At 43.8% G+C, this 20,765-nt stretch overlaps 1 protein-coding gene across 1 annotated transcript in view; it reads right to left on the bottom strand.

Annotated features, from left to right (window-relative positions):
* Positions 1 to 20,765, bottom strand: part of LOC306950093 (contactin-4) — a gene marked incomplete at both ends in the record, with an annotated part of 119,835 nt that overhangs the window by 45,460 nt on the left and 53,610 nt on the right. The window contains 5 exons of the mRNA XM_079540242.1: positions 3,085 to 3,214; positions 4,661 to 4,797; positions 12,226 to 12,410; positions 12,948 to 13,050; positions 19,140 to 19,343. Coding sequence (XP_079396368.1) covers positions 3,085 to 3,214; positions 4,661 to 4,797; positions 12,226 to 12,410; positions 12,948 to 13,050; positions 19,140 to 19,343 — 759 coding nt within the window. The remainder of the gene's footprint in view (positions 1 to 3,084; positions 3,215 to 4,660; positions 4,798 to 12,225; positions 12,411 to 12,947; positions 13,051 to 19,139; positions 19,344 to 20,765) is intronic.

The raw sequence follows: 20,765 nt of genomic DNA, 5'->3' as shown, positions 1-20,765 counted from the left end.
TAATAGAAGCCTTCTGTCTTCCCCTTATGCGACTCAGAGCTCACTAATCTCTGAGATGCCCTGTCTGCTGTGCCTAATCATAGAGGGGCAATTCATTTCAGAATAGAGGAAACCGTCTGTTATTAAAAACTATAAAAGAGCCTTCAGAAAACCAACACCGGATATGTAAAACATCCCAAACTTAAAGCAGCATCCTGAGAATGACTCCCCAGCAACGCGCTCAGAGCCAGATGAAGCATTAGCTAGATCATACTGTGGTGACACACTGTCCCTTTTTGGAAATGCTTTCAGATGATCGTCTGAAACGTACGGGCAGAAGAGATTTTTGAACTCTCCAGTGATTCCCACCTCTGTAAGGCACAGTTTGGGTTGTTTCTTTACACATCATTGGCTACTCCCCTCCTGCTCCCGCATGAGGGAGAGGAGTTGAGCAGTGTGGGTTTGTGACCACTGATGAACAAAGCAGTCATCGGGGGATCAAAATGACTGAAACTTAGGGGGAAGGAGGAAAATCTACTTGGATTATGCAAGGAATTCAGCACGGCCAGAATGCGCATTGTCTGTAAAGAACAACACATTGCTGGGAATCTTAAGAGACTGCTGCTCAGGTCTGATAAAACTGTGAAACAGCTTCTACTACTGGCTGTGCTTAGGGCTGAGATGGGAACCTAAAATCTGGAATTCAGAAATCTCTGGGCTCAGTTCTCAGCACTACCAGAGGCCTTCTGTGCCACCTTAGGGACAACACAGTATCTCCATACCTTGCTTGTAAAATGAGGATTTAAATCACGCTTTTTTCACTCTAAGCTCATCTCCCAGCTTTTTTTTTTTTTTTTAAACATCCAGCTGAAAAACTCTTTCAGGCAATGACTGCATCTTCCTACAGGTTTTTACAATGCCCAGCACAACAGGACTCTGGTTTTAGCTCAAGACTCCGGGCAATATAATTGACAACAACAATAGAGAAGCATCATTCTGAGAAAAGCTCTGTGAGTAATTTTCCATCACTCTTTTTCACTTAATTTTGCTATAAGCCTCACTTGCTAATAATGGTGTTTAATCATTTCAAGTGCTTAACATCAGGATCTTGTAAAATAACCGTTTTTATACTCAGAAAGATCCCCTTAAAAGCCAACATTTCTCAGTGAGAACTCAGAATATTGACCTACTTTGAAAACTGCACTGAAAGGGGAAACATGCTGTTTTCCTTTAATAATGTGCCAAATTAAATCACTGATCCACAGAACTGAACCTGCAGCACAGCATCCTGGTACTTCTCACGTGACACACAGAAGCAAGACTGTGTAAACCCAGATGCGAGGTCAGCCACGTGCCATCTATCTGGCAGGTTTTTAAGAACAGGTTTCCTAAGGTCTGTGCTCTTTGTGCCAACATGAGGCTTGCACTGGGATGTCCCTCTTACCTCCAAGACTTGGGGAAGACAGAAATTACATTAGCTCTAATTATATCCTCAATGTTCAGTTCCAGCTTTTTGGGTGGTGGTTCTGTCTGAGCTCAGCGTACAGTGAGGATGCTGTTTCGCTATTGCAGGTCTGGTCCTCAACTGCCAGGAGTTGGATTCAGAGATCCTCATGGGTCTGTTCCAACCCGGGGCATTCTATGATTCAACCTACAGTCCAGAAATGTCAGTGACCACGCTCTCAGGACCAGTTCCAACCCCATTGCTGGGACAGCTGGGTGATGGCAGCACCCACTGATAGTCTTTACCTTCCCAGACAATCTGCTCTCCCAGCAAAGGTTCATCTCGACAGGAAATGCATCAGTGGCCTTATCTGAATTTCTTCCATGCAGTAACACACCCAATACTGGAAAGTCTGATTTATTGAACATTATTGTACTTTTCTTGAAGAGCAACAACGACAATCTTTCAAATGATTTCTTTTTCCGCTGTATTGCTGATGATAAAAATGACTGATACTGAAAATGCCATAATCAGTAAAGACCTTGTGCTTTCTTCTTCGGGATGAAGTGGGGAATTATGCTATTGAACGTGTGCTTTGAAAACAACTAAAGCACTATTTTTTAATTGCAAATTCGATTTAACTATTCAAAGCTGCATATCCATTTTGACTTGCAGGTTCCTAGGCCTGTCACTCACACACGAGATTTCAGAGAGTGAGATGCAGCATCACAGGATGGCTGAAATTAGTGGGAAGTGGCCCTGTTCCAGCTCAGCTCAGCCTGCCCACCATCCTGTCCTGCTGGGTGTTGAGTATCTCCAAGGATGGAGATGTCTTATTCTGTCTGGGCAACCTGTACTCATGTTATGTTTGAAACAGCAAAATAAAGATTTTCTTACATTTAAATGGCATCTCCTATGTTTTAGCCCATGCCCATTGCTCTTTCTTGGGTGCTGGGCATCACTGAGACAAACCTGTTTCTATCATCATTACTGCCTCCCATCAGGCATTTACACAGATCGTTAGCATCCCCCAGAGCTGTCTCCATTAGTTTCACATTAGGTTGGTTGAGGAAAGCAGTGAGAACAGCTTGCTAATTCAATACAGAATAGGAATCTGGAGACTTCAATTCCATTCTCACTCAAAGATGCATCTTCTGGATTTCATGTTAAGCCTGATTCTAATTGTTGGAGGACTCAATTCACAGGAGGATCCCTTGATATTAAGTGGAATGATTAGGTTAGGCATACACAAAAACAGGGAGGGCAGAAGTTGTTTTCTTGGTGAGGGTTTAGGACTGAAGCATGATGGTTTTGGATGGTGAAAGTTCTGTTCAGACAGAAAGGTTTTCAGCATCTCCTTGGGACAGTCCAGAGTGCTTTGAATTAGGGCAATTGCTTGGGTTGGCAGGAGGTGGGAGCAGGCTTGCCAGCTCTCCATGCTCAATTACCTGGATGAATATGAGAACAGGACACGATATAAAGAAATCTGTTCTCTACTGATCCGCTTTCTCAAGTTTTCATTTCACGCCACACTTAAAAACAACAACTTGTCCAAGATTCTCAGCGGCACTTCTTCAGACGTTGACACTTGGCAAAACCAATTTGGGTTTAAGCTTTGCCAGTTTTTGGAAAGTTTGCAGCACTCGGGAAAGTAAACTTACCTATGACACTCAGTTCTGCACTGGCATAAATGGTGCCGTGTCTGTTTTCTGCGACACACTGATACATGCCAGCATCCGACAGGCTGACATTCCTTATGGTCAGTGAGCCCTGCTCTATCTGAACTCTGCCCTGTGGGAAAGAGTGAAACAAGTAAAGAAGTAAATAAGGAGATTCTTCCTTGGAAAATAATCCCAGCAGGAGCCGTGCCATTTTGCATGGCCAGGTAGACAAAAAGGCAGCAGTAACAGGAATAATTTGCATGCTCCATTCTATTTGTTTGCCGACTAAATTTACGTCAGCTTAAATGGAAAAAAACAATACAGTAGTTGGTAAATGCAATTTAAATCGAAGGACTTTCCCTTGACTTCTCATTGATTTAATACCTAAATCATTTAGATAAATCTCCCTTTCAAACAGGTGAACTTGAATCAAAAAATATACTTTTTTTTCCCCATGGTGACATATCACAGCCAACCCAATTCTTCAAAATATTCAAAACAATGATATTACAGGTATATATGAAAAAGAAGGCTAGTTGGTTGCCATTTTAGCTACAGTGGGAAATATTTAAAATCCTCTGCAGTTTACTGCAAACAACATAGATGTTAATAATTTAATGATCCTTCACTTCATATCAGCCACTAACATGATTTACGTACCAGACCATCTGCTAGTGACCAGCGTGAAGCAAGTAAAATTAGTGTGTGGAACAAAAAGACCACAGTATCATTTGTCAGCCTAAGGATATGGAGCTCACGTTATCAATTTTAATAAGTACAGCAAAGTGTTTCCTCCCTCCCCAGGAGTTTCACCATTAAAAAATAGTAATATAAAGAGCTATTGGCTTTCTACTTGGCCGTAGGGTGGAAATTTAATGTTTGTGCAATCTTTGTCAGGGTTTGATCAAATCTGGGCAGCCATGTTCTATCACAGTAAGTGAAGGGAAAAAAATGCAGGCTACTGTGAAGCCAATGCTTTGGTAATTTGTTTTAGTTTGCTGTTATAATTGAGGCAATCACAGGACTGTGTGATTCCTCTCAGTGGTACAAGGAGCAGGCGCCTGCCCTGTTTCTATGGATCCCTCATCTCTAGGCAGGTTTTGGTGTCCGTGGCAATGGCAGGCTCCTGGTCACTCACACAGGGACACAGCTGGGCAGGAGGAATAGGAATGCTGCTAGAGACCAGCAGAAATTCTAAGGTTTGCTTAGCAGCTGTAGCTTGCCTCAAAACCATAAGCTGGAAGAATGAAACCAGGGCAACCCACAGTCCCACATGGCCATTACCACTTCTTCACGTGCATGTCCGCTCTTAGACCTGTTGGGTTTGTGGATCTTTCATTTTTGGGAGGAACTTTAAAGCTGTCGTGCATCCTAGGTGTCATTAACAGCTCTCTGAAGCCAACCCAGGAGAAAGAATGGGGCATTCCCCGCTTCTCCAACTCAGGAACTCAACCCCACACAGAAGCACCTACCAAGCATGACAAGGAATTACCTACAAAGGAAGGGGATTTCAGAGCGCTGCCATCACTTCCATCCCCAACAGTCATGAAGTCATAAGCAGAATGAGAACACCTACCTGAGGCAGTAGTGGTTCACCATCCTTCAGCCAGCGGTAGGAGGGCTTCGGCCTCCCGCTAGCATGGCACTCCCAGAAGACATTTTCCTCAATGGCTGCGTGTACATCACTGATCTTCTGAATCCAGTTGGGCTGAGCTGCAACGCAGAAGTGAGGAATAAAGCCAATAATAGCTTGCTCTCCAGCATGACAGCAAGCAGCCATACATTTCTTTAACATCACATTTAAGAGTTAGATTCGGGCCTGACCCACAGAGCGCTGCCACACAAAGCTCTTTCACACGTATGAAAAAACTCTTTGGAGCCAGTAATTATGTTAATGACACTGAACATCTCCAAAAACAGGTCAACAGGCCCTCGAGATACATGTTGATAGAACTCAGTCAAACTTGTGCTGGAAGGTATTTTTAGCTATGTTTCACGTATTATTATCCTAAGAGTTCAATGGTGTTTTTTTTTAACATCCAGCCTAAGTTTAGCCAGACCCCAGCATGCAGAATTACCCCTTGTTTTTGGAAACGACACAAAAGCTCCTCCTGTTGCTACTTTCACAAACACCATCAGCCTACACTTATTTACAATATTTTTCAGAAAGTCCCATTAAAAATAAAGGACATTCAGTCTTTTTAGTTGTCATTTACCCTACTCTGGAGTAAGAAAATCTGAGACTTAGTAGGAAGGTGTTGCCAGCAGAGGTCTCCCAGAACCTGATTAATCCCTCTACACATGCAATCAAGATTAGAAAACAAGATTACTCCCAGACAAAACAAAGCAAAACAACAACAAAAAAATGCATCTCTTTTGAATAAAGACAGGAACCAGAAAAAGAGGCCTGAAAGGATACATTTAAAAATACATGAAAATGTTGAGTTGAACACAAAGTTGGTACGCCTGTACCTAAAAAATTGATGTGTCTACTGCTAGGTGATGCTGGATATACACATCCAGAGAGCTCAGTGCCCTCCCAAACTCTTTTCAGGCTGTGACAGATGCGTGCCTAATTCCACATCTACCACTTAAGCATGCTTCCTTTCTCACTACATCTATAAACAACAAAGCTTAGTAGAAAACTGAAGAACTTTGCACAGAATCTGAAATCTGCCTCAAGAAATACTCTAAGGGACTTGCAAGAAAAGCAGAAAGGAAAACTGAATGTAATGATGACCCAGGAGCAATACCTGGAAATGGGAGGTGAGCAGCGCTTGCATCTCCGACTGCACCTCCTGCCCTGTAATGTGTTTGCCTTGTTTATTATCTGTATCTACAGTGATGTGAAAAGGAAAGGGTTTAAATGTAGGAAGACGAAAGTCAGCTCTGTCATTTAAAGTAAGAACTTGAACAACCCCATGCAACTCCACAGGATCACTGGCTCAAGGACATTTGCAAATTACTCATGAGTTTATGCATTTATTATTCTAAGAACATCTAACTCACAATTTTGAAGAAAGTCTTACGATACCGTGAAAGGAGCTCTACAAAACCACACAGACCCATTTGCCTTTTTTTGCAGAGCTGAGTGTTTTACTGATTTCCCACATGACAAAAAAAAAAAAAAAAAGGCAGACAAAACAACCGAAGCAACCTGCAGAGAAGGAAACCCGTAAAAGGCACAGTAGGGTCTATAGAATATAAATGTAAGCAATGTAAAAAGAAAAACAACATATATCCTTTGGGGGAGCAAAGTAAACTCAGTTTTTTATCCTTATTTCAATTCAGTACTTCTCTTTATTTCAGGCAATCATAGTCCTCGACAAAAGCAAATTCTTACTCATGCCAGTGAAAGACTGATATCCATCCAGTCTTTCTTTTACAGTGTGCACGTTACAATGTGAAGTCCTGCACTTGGATGAACACAAAGTCCATCCCTGGAGGCATTCAAGGCCAGGCTGGATGTGGCTCTGGGCAGCCTGGTCTGGTGATTGCTGACCCTGCACATAGCAGGGGGTTGGAACAAGATGATCACTGTGGTCCTTCTCAACTCAGGCCATTCTATGACTCTACCCTAGGTAACAGTGCAGATTCTGACCACGGTGCTGGAACCACAGGAGCCACTGCCAACCTACCCACTGCAACACTGCAGGCTCACCCCACCATTCATCCTTTCCAGTTACTTAAACTAGTTAAGCTTCCCACCCTACAGCTATTTATGCTGCAGATGACTACAGAACAAGTGTATCAGGTTAAAAATAAAGCTCAGTGAAACCTGGACGAGCCCTATGTTTCCCAGGAACTTCATTCTCTGCTGCTCTTTGGGAGACGTTTCTAATTAGGTCAAGCTCTCCTTTGAACAGCTCATTTCAGAGAATACCAGGCATGCTCTTGACTTAATCTTGAGTTATACACAAGGGTTGGTTCATGTAGCAAATATGTTTGAACCACCAAATGAGAGTCACCATAATATAATGAAATTTGACAGCCTCCCATTGGGGATCGTACCAAGACACAGTAATGTGACACAAGATTTCAAGCACGATAATTAAAATAATTCAAATAAGGATACGAAACCTGCTCTGTGCTAGAAAATCTTCTGGTATCGCTGCATTATTCAAGATAATGAAAAGGTTCAATTTTTTTAATTTAATGGCTGGTAGTGGTGTTCTTGAAAAAGTTCTCCATTTAATTTCTGTGGCACTGAGCAAAGAGGAATTCTTGCATATGATGGGACAGGAAACATTTTGACTGTTAGCAGGAGATTGATGTTACTGGCTTTGTTCGGAATCTTTCAGGAAGAAAAATCTGGTACTAAAGAAAACAATTACACAGAATTTGATTAAGAATTCAACTGAGTTGCAAAGAAAATTCATACGCTACATCTATAAAGCAAAAGAAAAACATTAAAATATGATGCTTGCACAAGGTGAGAAAAAAGGTGAGAGAGCTGTCTGGAAACTGTACTCAAGTGGGCAGAAAAAAGTGATGGCATGGGTCTAAAAAAAATTTTGTTACTTTTCAGACTTCAACAACATGAAGTAGGGCATTTTAAACAAGGCGATTAAGGAATATTCTCAGGTATTCTCTTGCTCCTTCGTGAGAAAAGGAGGAGTCTGTTCTTGGTAATAAACGGAAAGGCAAAAGCTGGCATTGGAAAGTTGGACCAGAAATCACATCCTAAAAGGCTTCTCAAAATGAAATGATAGCCAACGATGATGCAACACATCAGAAATAAGTAAGGAAAACAAAGAATTATGGGAGTGACATGAAAAACGAAACAGAAATAAATCTGTAGGACTTCATAAGCCTCTGCAAGTTCAAAACAGCCAACGAGATTGAAAAAAAAAAATGAGGTATTAATACATACACAAAATCCAATTCTTGGTTGGTGTATATTGATTTCAGTGTTCCTAAGCCAATTTATAGCAGCTGATGACCTACTTTGGGCTGTGTAATTCATCATTAATGGCAGATGGAAGGCTGAATGATTGTCCATTACTATATCTACTATGAGGAGACTGAGACTGAGCCCAGGACCAGAGAAGCACAAAGACCAGAAAGCTAAGCACAAGAAATAGGAAAAACAGCTGGGAGAAATACATGAGTAATCAAAAATAAAGAATACACCCAGTGTATAAAGTTTGTGCAGGCAAATGCATGCGTCACTCCAGTCCAAGTGGGGATATAGCTTCTGAAAACAACACCCCTATGTCCTTAATTCGTTGTCAATCCCAATCACCACAGGAACACGGAACCAGACATTAAGTTAGCTCTTCTCCTTTCTTTTTCTTAATTCTTTTCTCCTGACCTCTGCTGGCAACTGAGGACTATTTGAAATCCATACAAATCTCAAAGATGTGCAAATCCCCACCAAAGTCATTTGCTTGAATGTCACATCTAAATCAGGTCCCTTCACTTGCCTCCATCTTTGAGTTGTTCAACACTACCTTTTGGGCAGGTAGTCTCCTTTCTGCCTTTCTAGAAGACTATCACAGTGAACTGGACAAGGAGATACTAAATATCACAGAAGAAGAAACAAAGGAGAATTCAAAGGTGTTAATCTAGCAGAAAAAACTAACTGTCCTCAACTTTTATTTAATTCCTCTTCCATAAGTTATTCTGTGCCAGAGCATGAATTCACTCCCCTCTTATATCAAGTACCAAAGGACTGTGTGCACGGACACGTTCATACAGACCAGACCCCAGGGACTGAATTATTTTTAACCACCGATGCTCAGGATGCTGCTACCCAGGAGAGTAAGGAAGATGCAGGATGCTCTTTGAGTTGCCTTCAGTCCTCATTTCTCCTACCTGCTTTAGTTTCTCCTGACAAGGAGCTATTTTTAGAAGGCAAAATGACAGTAATTTCAACACTTTCCCCTGAATCTTCTAGAAACAGATTTCTCTCTAAGCAGGTTTCTAGCCATCCCTACCAAAAAGGGAAGTGGAAGAGAAAGACACCTGTTCTCCATGCAGAAACCCCCTATGGAGGCAAGGCTTCCTTCAGGCAGCGCATTATTCAAAGCTCATGAGTTACTTTCCCTCCTGCACTGAAGTCTGAGAAAACACGCACTCTGTTGGTAAGCCATCATCATCCACGGAGAGCACAAACAGTAGCGAATGGCACTGCAGTATTTGCTCCCAAACACAGCACTGCTTGTGTTAAGGACAGGTTTGGTGCCTGGCAGGTCTCTAGAGGGTTGTTAGCCAGGAGTTAAATTGGCACCATATTCCACAGCAACACAACATTTGAGACTTTAAACAAAATTAACATTGAGATGCTTGAAGGTGAGAACTTGCTTTCTAATATGCCTCCGTAACAGATAGAAAATTGGGGTTTCCAGTGAGACATGCAAATTATAATTAATAACACATACTGGTGCTATTAGTGTTCGTTGTATTGTGCTTTATCAGCCCAGTAACTCATTTTCTTTCAAGTGCTTTTGATTTTTTCAGCAAATTATTTGTGATCTGAGGCCTAAATGGAGTAGAGGTACACAATTTCCTGATCTTAACTTATGCAAATTTCCTTGTCAGACTTCTAGCAAGTGAGGAGCACAACGTGATTTCTACCCTTGAGCTCATTCTATGGAGTGGCATAAAGTAGCTTTAGCAGAAATAAAACTCGAGCTCATTCATGAAAGGGGGGCTCTTCTCATTGTCAAATTAAGGAGCTGTATACATTCCTCGTGGGACTTTCATTTGAGAAATACTTAATCTGAGAAGTGGCCCGGCCAATTAAATGGTTTCTGCTGAATATTTTACAAAGTGCTGCAAAGAAAAGTAATTAGTGACAAATAAGCCTGTTTCTTCCCAATACAGATGCTGCTGTGCTGATGCTTTCAGAAACCATGCTGCCTGCAGCTATTCCTCCTCACCTTGGTTCCAGAAAGATGCTTGGCAGGGAATGTATGAGCTCAGCTCAGCTAAAGGACTCCCAGTCCTTGGATATTTTCCAATACAGATCCAAGTATCACACCAGTCCTTGGATATTTTCCCTCACTTCCAGGCTGTATAAGACAGCTTAGATCTACTGCAAATACCAAAGCCAAACTCCTTGTTTCTGATCCTAACTCTGGCATAAACACCTTCCTGGTGGTGCTGTAGCTTCATAGCCTTAGTGGTCCCTTCCTCTTCCTCCCCATTTGAGTGCTGGGCCCCGGCAGCCTCCTCCAGCATCAGGTGCAACGTGTCTGTGGGAGCTAAGTACAGGTGGGAATGGAAGACAGTGGCTTTCCAGTTTAATTTGCTGATTCTCCAGAGCCAATTTCAGGTACATGGTATCAGGTTAGGAGTGGCAGACAGAACAAGAGAGTCTTACGGCAAAACAAACCACCTGAGTGATCTATCATTCAGAGGTATAACAGTCAAGAAAACAGGTACAAGTCACAGTAATTGCATTAACACCAACATGCTTTCTATCATGTAGGTCTATCTATCAAGAAGGACGCGCAGCATTCAGAACAAAGGCTTCTGGAGAACAATAAAGCACAGACTGTTGTAGGGGCTCAAAGCGGAGAAAATGGAGGAAGAACAGATCTTGCACATTTAATTAACCTTTCCTGCCGCAACGAGGATGTCAAACAACTTTCATGTCACTGATACGCTAACAGAGGAAAAAAATAAACATTGATACAAGAATGAAATACAACAGAAGTCAACCTTTCCTGACAACTTCCAGGAGCACTGAAAGAAGTTGACAATGCAGGCAAGGCCGGGTTATCTGCAGCAAGCAGGCAAATTTGAATTTCATTTTCTTTTTCTTCTCTATTTTTTTTTATACTTTGCACACAGGCAGATTAACTGGGTTTAAAAGAGTGCCACTGTTAGAGCCAGATTTTAATCTCCAGGCCTACGCTGTATCAGTGTGTCCCTGTGTGATGCTGTGCACGAGCCCAAAGCCCCGTGTCCCACATCTCTGAGCAGCAGTCCCTACCCCACCAAACCAGCTCCTATGTTTCAGTAACAGCATAGCACTTCTCAGCATTAAAAAGAATAGTGACTACAGGAAAATAGCTGTCATTCAGTCTCAACAATTCATACGAAATGCCTATGGTAAGTTGCCCTCCTTAAAAAATTTCACTGCCATGTGAAACTCAAAAGCCTAGCGTACAGAAAATAGAAAACCCAATCTTTTCCACTGCTGAATGAATGCCACGTACAGGCTGGCTGTCCTTGAAAGCTGAGTATGTACAGACCAGCAACTCACCATCCTGACGATGAGACTCTTTTTTAGTGTATTATGTTTAAAAACAGAAATCAGCACAGGCTGACACCCCTCTGCTTACAGGATGAAAAGGAGATGTAAAGATGGTTCACAACATCACAAACAACCGAGAGAGGAGGACGCTGCTCTTCCCATGGAACCTTTATTTTCTGCGCTGAAAAGACACCTGAAAATTGACACAAGCCATGGCAGCAGCTCTTTTGTATGGTCTGCTGCCCATCAGGAATGAGATCAGACTGGGTTACTCACTAAATCAATTAGATGATAATCCAACATTTGCTATGGTAGGAGTCCACCCAAGGCCTGAATAACTGCAGCCTTGGCCAAACTGTGAAACTGATGATGATGTTTTAAAACATTTCAACTAAAAAAAATTCCTGAGCGTGATAGCAGCAGGTGCAGAAAGCCTTTAAGTGGCCCTGATTCTGTAGGCTCTGACATTAAGCCCTGCTTTCCAGGCAGGGTAACCACTATTGGTGACCCCTGCTGCAAACAGTCCTTCACTGGTTATACGCAATTAACATTTATTAACACAAGCTGGGGATTCCCCCTTCTGTGGGGCCACACACCATAATAAATCACAAGCTGTAAGCACCGCCACAGATCCCTGCACAGCACTCCCAGCCATGGGAAGGGAGATGAAGCTCTTCAAGTTCTTTCCGTGTGTTACCAGGCCAATGTCCTCCCAGCAACACGGTTTTGTTTTCCAGCAGCTCTGACTCTCAATCAATATGTGCTGCTCAGACAGGTTTTATTTCAAATTACACCCTTTTCAAGATGTGCTGTTCATAAATTAGTCATTTTAAAAATCTGCCCCCTCCCCCCCCCCAAATGACTTTCTCTCAAAATATTTACTGCATATCGCATCTGATGCAATAAAATCCCCTAAAAGCAGGCAATCTGCTTACCATAAAATGTCAGCTGTCCTCGTGCCACGTTTTTCCCTCTCACATTTTCAGCGACACACTCGTAGAGTCCAGCATCTTCTTGCTGAAAATTTGGGATCTCCAGAAGCCCATTCGATCTGTGTCTCCTGGCTTTTCTGGGTATCTGTTTCCCGTCTGCTCTCCTCCAGCTGATCGTAGGAACGGGGCTAAATGAGAAAAATAAAGCAAATAAGGTTTGCAGTAAAAGGTAGGGGTCCTGTCCTGCTAACCTCGTGTCTAACCAACTGGAAACTGCTTCATGTTCGAGGATGATGAAGATGTGGTCAGTCCTGGGATCTGGAGCGATCTGCATGTATATACTTTGTGTATCAATGGTGCGCTGCTCACATTACCTTAAAAGCAGGAGTCTGCATTATAAAAACACAGTTTGACAAAACTGGGATTGGGTTTCTGCTGTGACAGTACATCCATTCTCTTATCAATCCCACATTTTCATTTTGGAAGCGCTGCTACTATTGACACTGGGAAAAACAGACAAGCTTTAAGTCTAACAGAAGCACTCAGAACTGAAGATGCACAACCGTGTCTGTACAACATAAGTCATGCTTTTTGGTGAGCAAAGTCCCTGCTCCCCAAGTGCTCTGTAATGAGTGCTGGCAATGGCAACTCCTGCTGTGGAAAGCGAGGGACCGCCAGCCCTCACAGCTGAGCTGTACGCCAGCAGCAGAAGGAGCACAACTTACTTTCCCAGGGCAAAGCACTCCAGTTTCACCGCTGTTCCTTTTGCAGACGGAACTGTTTCTGGGAACTGCACTTCTATTTTCGGCTCGTATTCCCCCATCACCCCTGCAAACATAAAAGAGCGGCTAAGGCTGGGCTGAGGTTTGCCAATAAATTCACAAGCGTTCCTGTGCTACTGCACAGCTCTTCTCTACATCATTACTTGCCCAATTAATCCATTCATTTTAAACATGGCCTGTTTCTAACAGCCATGCCATGTGGGCTCTCTTCCCATTTACTGCCAGAGGAAAATCGGAACCAGCGCTCCACGCCATCTGCCACAGATTAACAGTTCTTCATGGCTGCATTACTTTTTGCTTTTGAATATTCGGAGGTTTTTGCAAGTAACTCATGAGATAAAGCAGTAATAAGGGGGGGGGGGGGGTTCACCACCTTCTAGAAACTGAAACGCAGAACAAATAGCCATTAGGAAAAGTTTTAGAAGCACTGGAGCTAATCAAGGCTTCTGTTAACTTCAAGGATTTGGAAGCACGGAGATCGCAGCAGAGTGATGGGCTGTGGTTGTGGCACTGCTTCCTCTCTCCCTGTGTTGCAGAGGTAGCATGAGGTGCCTTCTGGCTTCTCTTTTTCACATTTAAAATGGTTTAAAGCTGAAGATGCTCACCCTGAGGCTTACGTTGAGTGTCCCCTCACTTGCTGACCTCTGCACTGCATGCTGTGCTGCACTACCAGGTTACATCAGTGTTCTTCAACCCTTTCCTTTCACATAAGTCCTGCTGCTACGTTGCACAAAGAGCAGCTGTTGCACAAAGTAAGCCATCCAAATGGAATGTGTTTGTTACAGATACGGATGCTGTCCCTGTACACGTGCCCTGGCCAGCACACAGAGCAGGAAGCACGCGAGTCTGTCTGTGCTCCAGCATTTACAGATTACACAAAAAGGAATTAAGGAGCACAATCCCCATCATCTCACTGAACATTAACAGAGCAGCCCTGAAAGGCTGGGAGAGACCAGTGCTATGGAGGCAAAGTCTCTCTGCTCTCCTGACTGTGATTTACCAAATGGTGCCTAAATTCCTCTGCACTCCAAACGAAATATTTGCTGGGAGAGCTCCAGGCAGGACAAGGAGCAGCGATTGCCCAGCTGTTCCATCAGACAGGGCTGTGTGAGCGAATGTTTGCAAACAACTTTTGCTGATATTAAAATTTACTGAGATCTTTTCCCCAGAGAGCATTTCCATATTCTATAGTGCCCACAAATCTGGCAGCGGAAGAACCACGGAGCTTGGAGTTGGCATCCCTCAACAGATACACATTCTGTGCCAGCCTGGCCAGATGCAGCCAGGCTCCTCGCTGCCTTGCACTGCTCAACGAGGACTTCCTTGAGGAATCAATCACCTCCAGCCACCGTCCTCTCCCAGCAGAGCTCCCCGGTGCCCTGTCTCAGGGAGGATGCAGCACCCCCAGCCCACCATGGGCCTCCACTGGCACTGAGCTGAGAGGTGGGACCTCAAAGAAGAGCATGGGAGATGCTCACAGGAGCAGTCTGCATGCCAATGCTTAATCCAGTCCCTAAAAAGCAAAAGCAACAGGAGCTATTCTTTCTTCTTCACTCCTAAAGCAGTAATTTGGCCCCCTTATGCAAAGTAGGCTGTAAAGTATCATTTGACACTAACGAGCTATTTAGGAAATTAAGGCAGAATGTATTATTAATACATTTTTCACTTGACAGATCAGGCAACGAGGAATGCGAGGGAAAGAAAATTCTTTTCTTTTTGCCTTCTCTTTCTTTGTTGTTCAGACTGCCCTACCTTGGAAAGCTGTGACCCTGAGGGCACAAAGCCACGGCAGACTGCTGAAGGCACCAGGGCTGTAGGGCAGATCCCCTCCTTTCTCTTACACTGAGGAACTCAGTGGTTTGACAGCATTACTGCAAACACTCCCCCCCTTCAAAACCAGCATCTGTTCCTGGAAAAACCACCGGGATCCCATCACAGCCCCAACCACCCCCCTGGAGACACCGGGTGTACATCAAGCTCTGGCTTCTCTGCCTTAAAGGAAAAACGTGGGTACATTGGAGATACCTCACTACCAAATCTAAGCTCTTTTTCACACCGACAGTCCTTATTTTTTCCTGCTGTTCCTAGGTGAGTTAACATCTGACTTAGCATTGCAGGTGGAAAGAATAAGGGAGAAAATAAAAGACTAAAATAGAGCCTGGGTTTGTAGCTTGGAGGATGTTTTCAGTGTCATGACACATCAGATGCTGTACGCGTTTGCAGTTCAGAGGATTTCATATTTTTCTCCCAGTTTCAAGGCTTAAAAACGTGCTTTTGGATGAAAGACCCAGGAATTCAGAAGCAAACTCATTTGTCTGAGGATATGCATTTCCTGACAACACCTGTGAAATGTTAAAGTTTAATTGGCCCATACAGCTGCTGCTGACGGTAATTTCATTCCAGGTCTATTGCAGCTCTTTTCCACTATTACTGTTTTAATTTTCATGTAAAAACCCAAAGTGCATTTTAAAGAGAAGAAGTGGAGCACTGCAGAAGGGCTGCTGCGGCACTGGGACTGCAGCAGAGAGGTGCCAGGCAAATGCTTGGTGCTCACAGGTCCCTGTTCTGTCTCAGCTGCACCAAGAACTGCGCTCCTGGTGGATGCCTTCAGGCTTTGGGGTTGCTCCCAGCCTTTGGGTGCCACATGCATTTGGCTCTTTATTATATTGCCCAGCATGGAAATCGTGCAGCGAGCCATTTCTGTGCTGCAGGAAGCAGTCAGCTACAGCCAGGACAAACCCAGGGCCAGGAGATGGATGGCACGGCTGAGCAGCCCACACCTCTGCTCTCCTCCACATACTGTGTCTTAAACCAGTGCCACTCCCAAACACCTTTAATTGGGTGTCATTCCCAAAGCCTTGTATGGGAGCACGTGTGTGCTTTTCAGGGGGACAAACCTCAAATCACAGATGTGCAGTTTTGGGGACTGCTACACTGACATGATGCTACACTTATCCCAAGGAAAGCTTTTATCCAAGCGTCCTCACTGTCAGATATCCATCTAGCTATAGAAAAGTATTTAAATGAAGAGCAATTCAGTGCATTTGTGGGAGAGAATTTTTAAGAGGAACAGCTGAAAACCCATCCCTTTCCGAGCACCTGCTGCACTTTGTCCACCTTACCTATCCCCATGAGATCACGTGTTGCTGGCACAGAGAGCTTGGACTACCAGAGGCATGGCACAATGTGCTCCCACTGCCCTTCCTGGAGCCCTCTGGGGTATTCATCTCATAGAATCATAGAATTACTGAATGGCTTGGGTTGGAAGGGACCTCAAGGATCATGAAGCTCCAACCCCCCTGCTGCAGGCAGGGCTGCCAACCTCCATATCTAATACTAGACCAGGCTGCCCAGGGCCCCATCCAACCCAACTTTGAACACTAGGGATGAGGCATCCACAACCTCTCTGGGCATTTGTTCCAGCACCTCACCATTCTCTTGGTTTAGAACTTTCCCCTGATATCCATCCAAAATCTTCCCTCCCTCAACTTAAAACCATTTTCCCTTGTCCTGCTGCTATTTACCTCTGTAAAGAGTTGACTCCCCTCCTATTTGTAAGCTCCCTTAAGGGAGAAGTTTTTCCAGGGAGGAAGAGCTTTCTGGGGATAGCAAATGGTGCACACAGCAGCAGGAGGGGAGCCTGATTACTGCAGCTCTGGTTGCTAAACAGCTTTGCAGACAACAGCAGACCTGTAACTCCAGAGCACCACCAATGACAGCAAGCATAAAGAGAAGCATAAAGGCACAGGGAAGGAATGCAGTCTGCCCATCGGGTCAGGCCTTATGCTGTATTCCTACATCTTCCCCTTCTGCAGCCTGTACATCAGAAGCTTGCTATGGTAAAGCAAGCCTTGCTTTAAAAACATGCTGAAAAGCTGTTTTTCTAAGATGATCACATGTAAGTAAAATAACCATGACTAAGATGGCAGGTATGCAGCTTACAAAGCCTTAACTGACTTGTGGCTGAGTCTAGAAGAGTTACTGCAATACACTGAAGAGGAAAGGTGGAAAAACCTTGTGTTCAGGCAGTGATCTCAGCCCTGTGGATACTGCACAGCAGCCCAGAGAGGGCAGCGGCTGCTGGGCTGAGGGGAGGGAGGTGGAGTGGAGGGTGCTGGAGCTTTGGCCACAAAGCGAACATCAGCTATGATTTCTGAGAAAAACACATTTCAGAGATTTCTGTGAAATGTTTTTGAGAATTCACAGCATGCATTTCAAAACAAAGCCAGTCAGGCAGTACCTCCAACACGTGTAATGCCAATCTCTTTTGTGCTGGGTTCACTGGAGGCAGTCAGCAGCCCCAGCCCAGGCTGAGGGTCCCAGTGCTGCAGACCCCCCTGGAGCTGCACAGGAGTCCCACGTGGGGGGAGCGGGTCAGTGACTTACATTAATCCAGGGAGGCACATTATGCTTTTTTTTTTCCCCATTAAATTCACTAATTGAAGTTAAATGGAACTGAAACACTAACTGCTGATGAACCAGACTCTGAGGGTACTGATTTAATGACACAGTGTTGTAAAGCAAATAACGTGTATTGCTGGACATGCCAAACAGGAACACAAAAGATAAACATGACACATTTGCCAATGGCAGCACCATTTCACTCACCCCTCTTGTTCCCACATTCAGAGTATATGTACTTCATATGTAATTTCTCTTCCCAAGCTTAACACCGTGTTCTATTCAGATTTTATAGGTTACTCTACATGGAATGAAAAACTGAGCCTTGCAGATTTTTGAAATGAAGCTTGTGTCTAACAGTAGTGCACTCCTATTTTAAAACGCACGTTCAACTTTTGATTACTGTCATCCATGGCTCTACAGACATTACAGCACCTTTGCTGTTTAACTCAGGAATGCATTCCGGAGCTCCTCAGAGGTTCAATTAAAGTTTCATATCTATAATAAACAGCAGAGCGCACATCAAAGGAATCAGAGAACATTCCTGCGAATTACCTCGGGAAGGCAATTGGTCTCTGTAAATAAAGCTGAGTGCGTGCAGAGGAGCGATGCGCTGGGGCAGAGCCCTTGGCAATGCACTTGACAATCAGGATGACTACCAATCATCATAGCATTACCCTCTGCTTCAGAAACACAGCAGACACTGAGCTCGGTTTGGACAAATGGAAGCGCTTTCCTCTAGGTATGGCTTGCAAAAAAAAATCTTGCCCATTCAATAGCTACAAACGTTTCTCGTTCAGCACTGAAAGTGTTAACATGAGATGAATTTAAATACCCCTCCCTGTCTTTCACACCGTCTTAGTTTCAGCCGGATGGAATTGCTTTCCTCACGGCAGCTGGTGCGATGACTTAGGCTGGACTCAGAGGGCCACGTTTGCTGCCACTTAAACCACTGCGTCTGTAGAGGTGTGCTGTAAGGGGAGCGGATCTGAGGCACAGAAGAGCAGCTGTCCTCACCCTGCCCAGCACTACAGGGGCACTGCTCGTCACCCCGACCCATCCAACACCCCACCGTGGGACCTCTCTTATCACAGATGAACGGCTGCAGCTGGCAGCACCACATCCCTGTCCTACAAAGGAGGAATCTTTGTGAAATACCACTTAGTGACAATGGATCTTCTTCTAAAAGAAGTTTCTAATAATACATTTCTATTTCTGGAATGAATGTCCTAAATGCTAGCCTTTAAACAGACGCTTCAAATTAACATGCAAATTTATTTTTCTTATCTCCTTAGAAATGACTATGATACAAATCAATTGCCTGTATAAATTCAGAAATCCTCTTTTGGTTTCTTTTCATTTTATTTTATTTTTTTAGCATTATTCCACAAACCACTAAAAATAGCGTGGATTCTGCTGGGAAATACAGCCTGAACTAACAGTTACCGAAACAACAAAGTGCTTTTGTACACTTTTGGGCTGCATAAAATGAACAAAACTACAGTATAGCCAAACTCTAAAATCCGTTTTATGAAAGTTCTTCCAACGATAGAAATAGCAACCTTGGCCACAGCATCACAAAACCCACCAGTGTGAAGGAGGCTGAACCAATAGCTAAACCACGGGTCTCACAAAGCTCTGTGAGAGGGAAAATCCTTCTATTCTAACACGGAAATATTTGAGGCCATTCCTTAAATCTTGCATGACAGCCAAAGAAACCCAAACAAGTCCTACCGTCGTTCCTGAGGATGAGCGGGGTGGGAGGGCCCAGGACCCGGCTGTTGGTCACCATGTTGGTCACCACACACGTGTAGTTGCCCACGTCTGAAGCTTCCACCTTTGCGATGTACAGATTCCCCGTCTCCTGCGAGACGAAGCGGCGGTTGTCCTGGTGCACGAACGACGGGTACTCATTGAAGATCCAGGCGTAGGTGAGCTCTGGAAGCACAGTGACCATCAGTGCTGGTGACAACCAAGCCTTGGCTGATGAGGGGCTCCAGCACAAACCTCAACTAGAGCCCCGAAAATGATTTGCACCCTGCTCCCCTCAGTTAGGGAATCACAGCCCGTGAAATGACCAAATAGCAAACATTTTACAAGTTCTCATTATTTATGACCAGAAATTTCCCAATGTGACACCTGGAACACCTCTCCTACGAGGGAAGGTTGAGGGAATCGGGATTGTTTAGCTTGGAGAAGAAAAGGCTCTGGGGAGACCTCATTGCAGCCTTCCAGTACTTGAAGGGAGTGTATCCACAAGGGTGGGCAATGATAGGACAAGGGGGAATGGTTTTAAACTGAGACAGGGGAGGTTTAGGTTGGATATTAGGAGGAATTTTTCCACCCAGAGGATGGTGAAGCTCCAGAACAGGCTGCCCAAGGAGGCTGTGGATGCCCCATCCCTGCAGGCACTCAAGGCCAGGCTGGATGTGGCTCTGGGCAGCCTGGGCTGCTGGTTGGCGACCTGCGCACAGCAGGGGTTGGAGCTGGATGAGCATTGTGCTCCTTTGCAACCCAGGCCATTCTATGGCTCTGTGACACTTCTGAGACTGCATGTAGACCTCAGTTCTCTTGAAGTGTTCTTTAGAGTTCTTCTAATCAAGAGTACAATGTATTTTATAGCAATTCCACTTCTGTCACAAACATTTCAGCCTTCCTGTCTTGTGCCTTTTTTTCTGCTTTCTTAGTTTTGCTTTTTTTTTTTTTTTTTTTCTTTTTTCATTTAAAGAGAGTTTGGAGGAGGATCTGCCAAGCTGTGATATCATACTCTATACATTTCATTCATCTGGAATTCCAGAATCAGCAAAAAATTCCAAACACCAAATTAAGCAGCTGTAATCTTCCATGTGTCTAATTAGAAAACATTGCATTTTGTAAGGCATCCTTAGAAGTTATTTGGCCGTAAGAACTAACAGAGAGACACGCTGCAAGTGGTTGCATTTTATAAGTGAGGTTAATGCAATATAACCCTATTATATTTGCCTAAGACTAATATGCAAACCCACTGGAAATGCTTGAAGAACTCAAGCGAGTGCAAGATTGTTGTAGTTTTCTAAGGCAACAGTAATTACACTAAAAAGCACATTCTTAGTTTAATACTCTAATGAGTCATAACTGTAATTGACCTCCACCATTAGGTATTTTGGAAAATACATTCTGCCCTCATGTTCCACTGTTTACACACACGAGGGGTTGAATGCAGCTTGTGGGCTTTTATTTATTTATTTTTAACAACAGGATTATAAAGTGCCTACTTAGACTTTCAGGAAGTTATGATAATTCTGTTTATGTAGGAATATCTAATCATCGTATTTACACATGTGCATCTAATTATAAGTAACGTCATGCTGATGCCAAGAG

The sequence above is a fragment of the Tetrao urogallus genome (genome assembly GCF_951394365.1).
Source record: "Tetrao urogallus genome assembly, chromosome: 10".
In the NCBI taxonomy this organism is placed as follows: Eukaryota; Metazoa; Chordata; class Aves; order Galliformes; family Phasianidae; genus Tetrao; species Tetrao urogallus.
Note: the sequence above shows the minus strand (reverse complement) of the source record. Positions and strands in the feature narration are given on the sequence as shown.